This window comes from Lupinus angustifolius, chromosome LG05 (genome assembly GCF_001865875.1).
Source record: "Lupinus angustifolius cultivar Tanjil chromosome LG05, LupAngTanjil_v1.0, whole genome shotgun sequence".
NCBI lineage: Eukaryota > Viridiplantae > Streptophyta > Magnoliopsida > Fabales > Fabaceae > Lupinus > Lupinus angustifolius.
Genome location: NC_032013.1, coordinates 21,005,664 through 21,016,120, shown reverse-complemented (window position 1 = coordinate 21,016,120; position 10,457 = coordinate 21,005,664). Strand labels below are relative to the sequence as shown.

General features: G+C 32.1%; 1 protein-coding gene across 1 annotated transcript; it reads left to right on the top strand.

Moving 5' to 3' along the window:
• On the top strand, positions 4,337-6,786 carry LOC109348052 (9-cis-epoxycarotenoid dioxygenase NCED1, chloroplastic-like). The gene is made up of 2 exons (XM_019588243.1): positions 4,337-6,389; positions 6,435-6,786. The coding sequence occupies exon 1, from the start codon at positions 4,540-4,542 to the stop codon at positions 6,379-6,381; it is 1,842 nt and encodes a 613-aa protein (XP_019443788.1). The 5' UTR covers positions 4,337-4,539; the 3' UTR covers positions 6,382-6,389; positions 6,435-6,786.

The window sequence follows — 10,457 nt, the reverse complement described above, 5'->3', positions numbered from 1 at the left end:
TGGTAGAATGATAAAATAAATGGACAATTTAATAAACTTTAGTATAAAATATATTTGTATTGCTAGTGTACGGTAGCTACTCTTTTGTTTATTCTTACCTAGTTAGTAAAAAAGAAAAGAAAGATTGCATACGTATGTTGTGAGACCAAATTGCACAATCTTACCATTGGAGCACAACCTCGATGAACATTATACGTAAAATCTATAAACCCTTAACGTAGGATCATAGTGAAGTTTCTTGATCCATCAATCATAACCTTAATTAGAAGACACGTTGCAATGTTTACATTTGAATTTTGTCTTGTGTGTATATAGAAAGAATTTTCTTAAGTAGAGAGAAAATCTATTTTGTTGGTATTAGTATTTGACCGTCAACCGTAAACCTGTGTTACACACGAAACGTTTACGCTAGATAATGTGTTTAGCCCAAAAAAATTATACATAATTAGTACATCTTTTACCATTTATTTATATTACTTTTATCTAAGAATCAATAATAATTGAAAATAAATGATAAATAATATAATAATAATCTAAAAAAACTCTTATTATCTGTTTATACATTTTTTTCTGAAAAATTAATGGAATAGAACCCGACAATGTAATCCAACAATGTAATGAAATTAAAGGAACTTTATCCTTTGTAACTTAGAGTCTTCTATATCTCTATTCCCTTATGTTCGTTCTTGTTGTGTTTTGTATACCCTTTTGTGTTTCTTTGTTTCATTTATTTGGTAATGGAGTTCTGACTATACAAAACTTCCATTACAACCTGGTCCACTCTGATAGATGCTATTAGAGCTTTTGTATGTTGTGATAATGATGTATTTATCCATTAGATATAAATTAAGAAAGGAAAATATCTCTTGAAATAGCGCATAGTTGTTATCGCATCATGCATGACATCATTTTCTTTTATTAGTATTCTTTTTAATAGGTGAAATTTTTGTAACATTGAATGTGGAGGAAAATGATCATATCAAAAATAAAATGGGGAGAAAAATATAACATATATCTTCTAATCGTCTTAAATTGTTACTCCTTTCTTAGAAACCTATGGGTTGAGCGCAATATATGTTTAATCAAAAGGTTCAAAACATAGCTTTACACGTCGTAGCATGGAGTCAATTTCTGTGAATGAAATTCTAATCGATGACGAATATATCGTGTACATTTTAAAAACAAGAAAAAATATATACATTAGTTTATATTTTTTAGTTGTTAATGTTATTAAATAAGTATATAAAAGTACCACTTTTCTCCTAGGTTCGCTTTATTTTTATTAGTGGTTTTTATTGCTGATAAAAAGAAAGGTATGAGTTTATATATTATTATTGTATCATCTATTATTCACATCTAATTATCATTGATTTTTTTTCAAAATAACCTAAATGAATTATATATATAATAATTATGTATAAATATTTACGATAGTAATATCTATTATGCTCTTTTAAAAATTTAAATTAATCTTGATATGATATTAATCATAAAACTTCTATTTTTAGTTTAATTTATTTATCATTTCTTCAGGATTCGGATAAGATTTCATCAAAGCTAAAAAAAGTAGGTTACAATTTTTTTATGTAATTACATATCTTGCTAGAAGAGTATAAGCTAGATAGGTTTTAAGTGTTAACCATATAACTAGTATGATAAATAAATAATTAGATCATCACATACATGTAGTATTCCAATTTTAATCCCCTGCAGACCCCTTTCCGATGTATTCCACCATAACAAAATTCATATATATATATAATTACACTTTTCAACTAATGAGGTATTCATTTAGTTGGGTAAAGTCCCGTTAGATTCTCAGAAAAAATAAAATGTGAAATGTTTTATTTATTGTGAGTGATACTTGTTGAAAATAATAAGCAAATACCCCAACAAAAATTAGTTTTTACCTATTAGATGAGAAAATACTCTTAATATAGTACCAAAAAAATAATCCTCAACCAAATAATAATAACTCAACCCATTACGTGTAAGGTAACTCAACCCATTATGTTCTAGTATTGCTATTAGGAACTGTACATATTTAAAAAGGCACCACTGTGGATTTAATTAAGTATAATAGTAGTTATTCCTTTTTCGGGCAGTTTCACTCACCAGTATTTAATATACACATGAAAGTATCAATTAGTAGATAAAAGTTTGACCCAAAAAACTAATCTATTAGATGGTAGAATTTCATAATTTAAGTATCATATTAAGTTTGTTATAATACTCAACATGAAACTCCTGATATTTTGTTGGACTATTATACTGGCCTACTTAATATTTTTAATATAGCATGTGGTCCTTTATTACATTTGTATATGACTTTTTGTGATAGTCAATTTGAGGCCACCTTGCGGATATTAGATAATTTAAAAGTCTTGAGACATTTGTTTTATTTTCATCTGATGAACAAGGTTCACTAGACATACGTTTATTATTAGCTTATTTAAACATAAAACTTAATTATAAATAAAATGCTTTGAAGCAAGATCGTAAACAAGGTCATAATTAACTTGAAATAGGATAAAGTTTATAGAACATGGAAATGAAGGTGAAGAAGGGTCGATCGAAGAGATTTGAAGATGAAGAAAAGGGACAAAAAGATAATTGGCACGTGTATTGGGAGTGACACTCGCATTGAGGGAGCAACGCGGGGTTAGACGTGTACAAAAAGAATAAATGGCTTCCCCACTCACCATGAATCAAAACCCCAACTTTTACCCCCTTCTTAATCATCATCCCGCTAGAGATAAATATTACAAAAGAATAAGAGGAAAATAATATATTATAATAATTTAAAATTTTCATTTACAATAAAATAATACTTTTATTATTAAAACTAAAAGAAAAAACAAAAATTCTCCTCTCCAATTCTTCTCCCCGTTATTACTTTCTCTTCTACTCTAATGGGCCAATAGAGGACCATCCTGAAAACACTTTGTTTTTCAACTTTCATTTACATTTTAAATATGTTTTTATTTTAAAGAAAAATTGCAGACGGTAAGAATTTTTTACTAACACTATATAATTTATTAATCATATTTAATTATTATTAATTTTTTAAGTATAAATATAATGAATGAATAATCAATAATATATTGACTAAATATAAATTTTTATAATAATAATAATAGATAGATATTATACCCTATATTTTACTATTCACAAAAGCATGTACCAAAATAATTGTATGTTGTCGTGAGCATAGATAAATACTAAGTTAATTATTATACTCTCTTTCCCCAAAGCATAATTGATTTCTAATTTTTTATGAATAGACATGATTAACAAAATATATTTGTATATATCATTTTATATGTCAAATTACATATTTACATTAATAAGTAATATTGAAAAGAATTTATCTGGTGTGGCTCCACAAATATTTAGAGTCAAGTTCAAAAAAAAAAGACCAACATTTAAGAGACAATATTTATCTCACCTATACTCAACCCTGTCTCATATAGCATACAAATAAAAGAATGTATAATGTGAAACATCTTCCAAGAATGCTATTTTCAAACACATGATCAAATAATAAATCACATGCTTAAGGAATCCCAAACTCATTTTTACTTTTCTTTTTGTTTTTAATATATTATTTTGCCTAACTGATAACAGACTATATAGAGAAACAACTTAGGAAATGCTCTAAATAATATCTCCTTAGTTACTTACACATGATGAGAAAAACGCTCTCACTTGAATCAAGATATTGACACCTTTCACTTAAATTAACACATATTAAATAAAAAAATTTATTCTGAATGTTTAAATAAAAAAATACAACATTGTTATCCCTTTCACATCTACACCTTCTTTCAATTGTTTTCTTATCATCAATTGCCATGTGTGATTGCTCACAATTTAGTGAAATTTCCTAATATTATAACCTTATTCCCCTGTTTTATCACATATAATATTCCTATGCATATGTATCAGCCTTTTTGTATAATGTAGTGAGAAAATGAAATGTAGTGGTCGTGGCATTGTATCATGCAGCTATGTCCCATATAGAACCCCACTTGTCTTCATCACTTATCAGCAATCCTACTTTTTTTTAGTCCCTCAATCAATTTTGAAATCAGTAATGGAGAGAGAAGTTATTGTTTTTACTCTTTTTATAAAGATAAAAATGTCATTACATTTATATTTAAATGATAAAAGTGTTATAATATTATTTTTCTTCTTTTACTTTTGATGTACTATCTTCTCTCATTCTAAAAGATGATCTTAACCCTTTATCTTACCTGGTCTTCTCTTACATGTCAGAGTTGAATCTCCATTATCATACCCCCTCCCCCACTATATATATCCCTTCTCTCACTCCCCACTCTCCTCAACTTTCTCACAAACAAAGCTTTCCAAACTCCCACACTAAACTTCAAACTTACATCCCAAAAGACACACCAACATTTTCTTCCAAAAATTACCTCTCAAACCAACCAATAATTCCCATTCTCTTGTACTCAAACAACAAACTGCACAATACACACTCATTTCTTCAATTCCATTATTTCAAAATTGAGAACCATGGCATCACAAGCACCAATATCAAACACATGGATTAACACAAAACTATCATCATCATCATCATTTTCCAAAGAATTGGGTTCATTGAATTCAACTACAACAATATCCCTCTCCTTCAAGAAGAGGTCAACCAATACTAAAAAACCAAACAACATCTCATGCTCCCTCCAAACACTCCACTTCCCCAAACAATACCAACCACCATCATGCCCCACAACCACAAAAACCACCACCACCCCAACAAAGGGAAAAAACAACAAACCCCACCACCCAAAACAACACTCCCCCCAAAAAAATTGGAACTTTCTTCAAATGGCTGCAGCCAAAGCCTTAGACCTAGTTGAAACAACCTTAGTCTCCCACGAACGCAAACACCCACTACCAAAAACCTCCGACCCACGAGTCCAAATCGCGGGAAACTTCGCTCCAGTACCCGAAAGTCCAGTCCAACACTCCCTCCCGGTCACCGGAAAAATCCCGAAATGCATTGAAGGTGTTTATGTAAGAAACGGCGCCAACCCACTCTACGAACCCTCCGCCGGGCACCACCTCTTCGACGGCGACGGCATGGTTCATGCCGTCCGGTTCAAAGACGGTTCAGCCAGCTATGCATGCCGGTTCACTGAAACACAACGCTTGGTTCAAGAAAAAGAACTCGGAAAACCGGTTTTTCCTAAAGCCATAGGTGAACTTCATGGCCATTCAGGAATAGCGCGTCTTCTTTTGTTTTACGCTCGTGGACTCTTTGGACTCGTTGATGGAAACAATGGAATGGGTGTAGCTAACGCTGGCCTTGTTTACTTCAACAACCACCTCTTAGCTATGTCAGAAGATGATTTACCTTACCATGTTCATGTTACTGAAAATGGTGACTTGAAAACCGTTGGTCGTTATAATTTTGAAGAACAACTCAAAAGCACAATGATTGCTCATCCAAAAGTTGATCCAGTAACCGGTGATCTTCATGCTTTGAGTTATGATGTTGTGAAAAAGCCTTATCTTAAGTATTTTAGTTTCAACAAAGAAGGTTTGAAGTCACATGATGTTGAAATTGAACTAAAAGAAGCGACCATGATGCATGATTTCGCTATAACTGAGAGGTTTGTGGTGATTCCTGATCAGCAAGTAGTGTTTAAGTTAAGTGAAATGGTTAGAGGAGGATCACCTGTTATTTATGATAAGGAAAAGGTTTCAAGGTTTGGGATTTTGGATAAGAATGCTAGTGATGGAAAAAGTGTTATGTGGGTTGATGCACCAGATTGTTTTTGCTTCCATCTTTGGAATGCTTGGGAGGAAAAGGAAACTGATGAGGTTGTAGTGATTGGTTCTTGCATGACACCAGCAGATTCTATTTTCAATGAATGTGATGAGAATTTGAAGAGTGTGCTTTCTGAGATTAGGCTTAATTTGAAGACTGGGAAATCAACAAGGAGAGCAATAATGGATGAAACTGAACAAGTGAATCTAGAGGCTGGAATGGTTAATAGGAACAAGCTTGGGAGGAAGACACAGTTTGCTTATTTGGCTCTTGCTGAGCCTTGGCCTAAGGTTTCCGGGTTCGCGAAAGTGGACCTGTTCAGTGGCGAAGTGAAAGAGTTTATATACGGAGATAAAAAATTTGGTGGAGAGCCTATGTTTCTTCCAAGAGACCCTAACTCAGAGAGGGAAGATGATGGGTATATTCTTACATTTGTGCATGATGAGAAGGAGTGGAAATCAGAACTTCAGATTGTTAATGCTATGAGTTTGAAGTTGGAAGCTACTATTAAGCTACCATCGAGGGTTCCTTATGGTTTTCATGGAACATTCATACATTCAAAGGAATTGAAGAATCAAGCTTGATGATTGGGTTTACAAGAATATAAGAATCTCTTAAGATTTGGTGTGCATTGGTTTTCTTGAGGAGAGAGATTTACCTGAGGGATTGTTGCAGATATGTCCCCGGAATCTACTCCTCTGTTGTTTCCAGAAGCAGATTTTTTACTCTGCTTTTTATTCCAGCTTTTTTGGTTTAATTTTAAGTGAGAGATTTTGGGGGACCAGCTTGTAGCTTTTGGCTGTAGTTAGAAGTGAAGCTCAGCTGGTCTCTGCTTATTCTTTCACTTTGTGTGTGCATGAAAGTATAAAGATAAAAAAATCACAGTATATAGTGTGATATATAGATATAATATATACACTATGTTTTACCATGTAAATTTGATGTTCAGCATAGTTCTGTTGTGAACACTGGAAATAATATTTATTTCAGTCTCTGTATCATTGTCCAAAATAGTTTTCTTCGACTCCTTGTTCTTGTGCAGGTACTCAAATAACGAGTCTATTGTAAAATCCTTAAACAAATCATATTATAATTAATATCTTTTTGCCTAAGCACAAGGGTAACAGCGAAAAAAGATTTGAGATTTCTTGTCCTAAATTTTGTCACGTTCAAATAATAATGGAATAATAATAATAATAAATATTTAATTTTTTTAATTAATATAAAATGTTTTGATTTGTGCCAGATAAGATTTAGAACAATGAAACTCTATTTGGTAATGTAACACTAAGTCCTTTCTGATATACTTTTGTCCAGGGTTTTTAATTGTAATCTGTGATGTAATTTTACTCTCTTAATCGTGTCTACAATCTCATCATAATCACATGGATCACATTTTGATAGATACAACATAATTGTGAGTAACCATAATTTACAACTTTTGCTTCTGCTTATGAAAAATATCTGGTAGTCAATGCAGTAACATCTCTATTACTTTAAAATGTTCAATCACGTTACAATCAAGCAAATTCCACCACGTATTATTAAGTCTTATTCCAATGGATATTCTTCGTCTGTATATTCTGATAATGTCCGGATCAATTAAAATGTATCATTAAATAAATAAAAAATTAATAAAAACATAAATATATTACTTGGTGTAATAATTTAATTGGATGGAAAAATAGAGTTTTTAGGAAAAGTGATATTATTCATGATATGTTTTGTAGTTATTGCAAAAAGGTGGTAGCCCTATATTGGAGACTGGTGCTTTGCACATGTTAAAATCATGACTACCCAATCAATGCAGAACATCTGGGCAACATCAACATATCCCCCTCCCCCTGATAAGTTGAAACTAAATAATTGTCAAATCGCAACATAATATCATTATAGGTAGAAGTCAACTTGGCAAATGTTGCAATTTGTAAGTTCCAAGCACATTTTTTTAATGAAAACATGAATCTTTGATATTTATAGCATATTGTCATCTTATTAGAAGGTAAGTATCAATGGAAATTGTGGAAGTTCTATTGGTATATTGTGGAGAAAATTATTTGACACAACTATGGGAGAAACAAATCATCTTTAATATTGAAGAGTCCAATACTAAAACGTGAAGTAAAGGAGGAGTTTGATAATTTATTATTAAATAATCAAAATCTAGACCACCAAATTTTGTTGGAGCACATGTCACCATCTTCATTTAGTACTAGAGCTTTGAATACAGTGAGTATCTCGATGTCTGAACTTGGTTGTGGATGTGAAATCTAAAAAATTTCCAAGTCCCACATGGAAGAGTTTTGCAAGAAAACAACTCCCAACTCCTACATTGGAGAAAGTAAGAACTTTGAAAAAATCCCGAGTTATAAATAGAATCATTCTCCCTTCATATTTTCTTGCCCAAGTTGAATGCGTTTTCATTCAACTTTTTCTTTCTCCTTTATATTTTCCGCCGATGCATTTCCGGCAAACTTCACCCACTTTCTTTTCGTGGCACATGCGGTCAAAGTGGGATTTCGAGAACTGACAATTGTGTGCATTTCGAGAATTGACACTGGTAGTCAGTATCGTGGGAAGATAATTGGCATGGGTAGCCATATTGTGTGTATTTCTAGAATTGACACTATTAGCCGTATTGTGGGAATTTCGAGAATTGGCACTAGTAGCCATATTGTGAGAATTTTGAGAATTGACACTGATAACCATATTGTGGTGGGTGTATTCGAGATCGGTTCTTACAGTGCAGTAAGAATTAGATAACAAAGATTTGGACTGTTTTATCCTAGGGACAACGTGGTTGATAGTCTGCTTGCACATTTTGAGTAGTGTCACGAAACGTCTTAAATGGTTTCGTGTCAGTCAGAAAGTATTATTTCGTATCATTTATAATTGTTGCAAGCTAGCTACAGTAACAACACTTGATCCCAACAACTATAGATGAGAAACAAAATGGTTTAATCTTAAGCCTCAATTATTGAAGAGGCTATCCACATGTCAAGGTGCCTAGGTGCATGGAGGGTCCAACACGTGCACATTTTCATCTTAAAATGAAACTTTATATCATGTCAAGCAACTTGTAACATGAAATTCTCTAATTAGTCACTATTCAATTATGGGCAATTTTGTTAGCTGTATTTGTAGCAATGTGATTCGGCATGTAAGGCAATGTCTTTTGTTGCTTATTCAGTGGTTTTGCAATTTGTATTGTGGTTTTCCTTCACTCAAAGTGCACGTTGTCATGCTCTTTTTTGTTTTTATCTACGGAAGGAATGTCCATTGTGCTTTGTACACTAATGTTTTAACCAAATTGAACCTTGAGTTAGACTCTCATCGTTTCAACCAATGTTATGAAATCCGAGTCGGACGTCAAATCGGTAGAGGTCCCGTATTAGGTTTAAACGGTTAAACTGTCCGGATGATTTCGTACATAATTAATAATTTTTATTTATAAATATATAGTTATATATAAATGTAAAACTTTATATAATTAATAATTATGTATAATTATATTGAAATAATACATCTTTATCTTTTTTTGGACCCTAGTAAAATAATATTAGAACATTGTCCCATTTTTTTTATTATTAAGCGAACCGTCCGGTTTACTTCCCGGGTTTAACACGGTTGGACCGGATTTTCTCCGGTTCAAAGCGGTCCAACTCTCATTCGGTTAAGACGACAAATCAGAACCGTTTTCAAGTCCGGTCAGCGGTCAGACCGGTCGGACCGTCCGGTCCGGTCCAGTTCTAACAACACTAGTTTCAACACGATGCCCAATGTCTATGAGGGGCTTAGACCTTAGACTGATAGAGCACGATATACAGAATATAATTGATTAGCAGTCCATTGCACGAGACTCCAATCTAATTTTCATATGCAAAGGAGGATATACAACCTAATCCTCACATGTGAAGAGACTATTTTCATATATGGACTCATGACATTTAAGTCACAAAACAAACAATCTTTCTCTTCTAATGAAACTTAGCCACTACAAAACATAATTGATCTTCCTATTCTCAGTTCAATTCTAAGCAAATTATATAATTCTCAATCATAATCACCTCACTAACAAAAATAATTTTGAAGTGATTGTCCTAATCTTGTCCAAGTTCATATATGAGCTTGTTATGCCTGTAGACTAGCTTCTCCTCTCTTTTTGGAATAAGCTAAACCTAAAGGTATACAAATATTGACATCTCGATTTTAGATTATGTAGTTTTGAAAAAATGATGACTTCATCAAATCCGACAATTTAATGAAGATTTGAATGGTCTAGATTCCAATCTCAGTAAATTAAAGTTGGAATACAATTAGGAGTTTAGGACCAATCTTATACAATTTAATGGATTTGAAAGTCAATAAAATTATCATCTTCAAAGTCATTGAACCTTAATCTCTAAATTTCTTTCACCTAAAGTTAGTTAGAGTTCGTAATAATCAATGTATATGATACTAAATCTAACTACAAAATGATCTAACTAATTGTAACTGAGAACTAACTGCCTAATTGCAATCGGTTTATAATGTTAATTTCTCTTGATATATAGTATAATGTTTTTGGTACATATATCTATACTATATATAAAGGTAAATCATGATGCAACTATTATCATAGACTAATTTTCAATTCTCTATTTTTCCCTTCATATTTTAG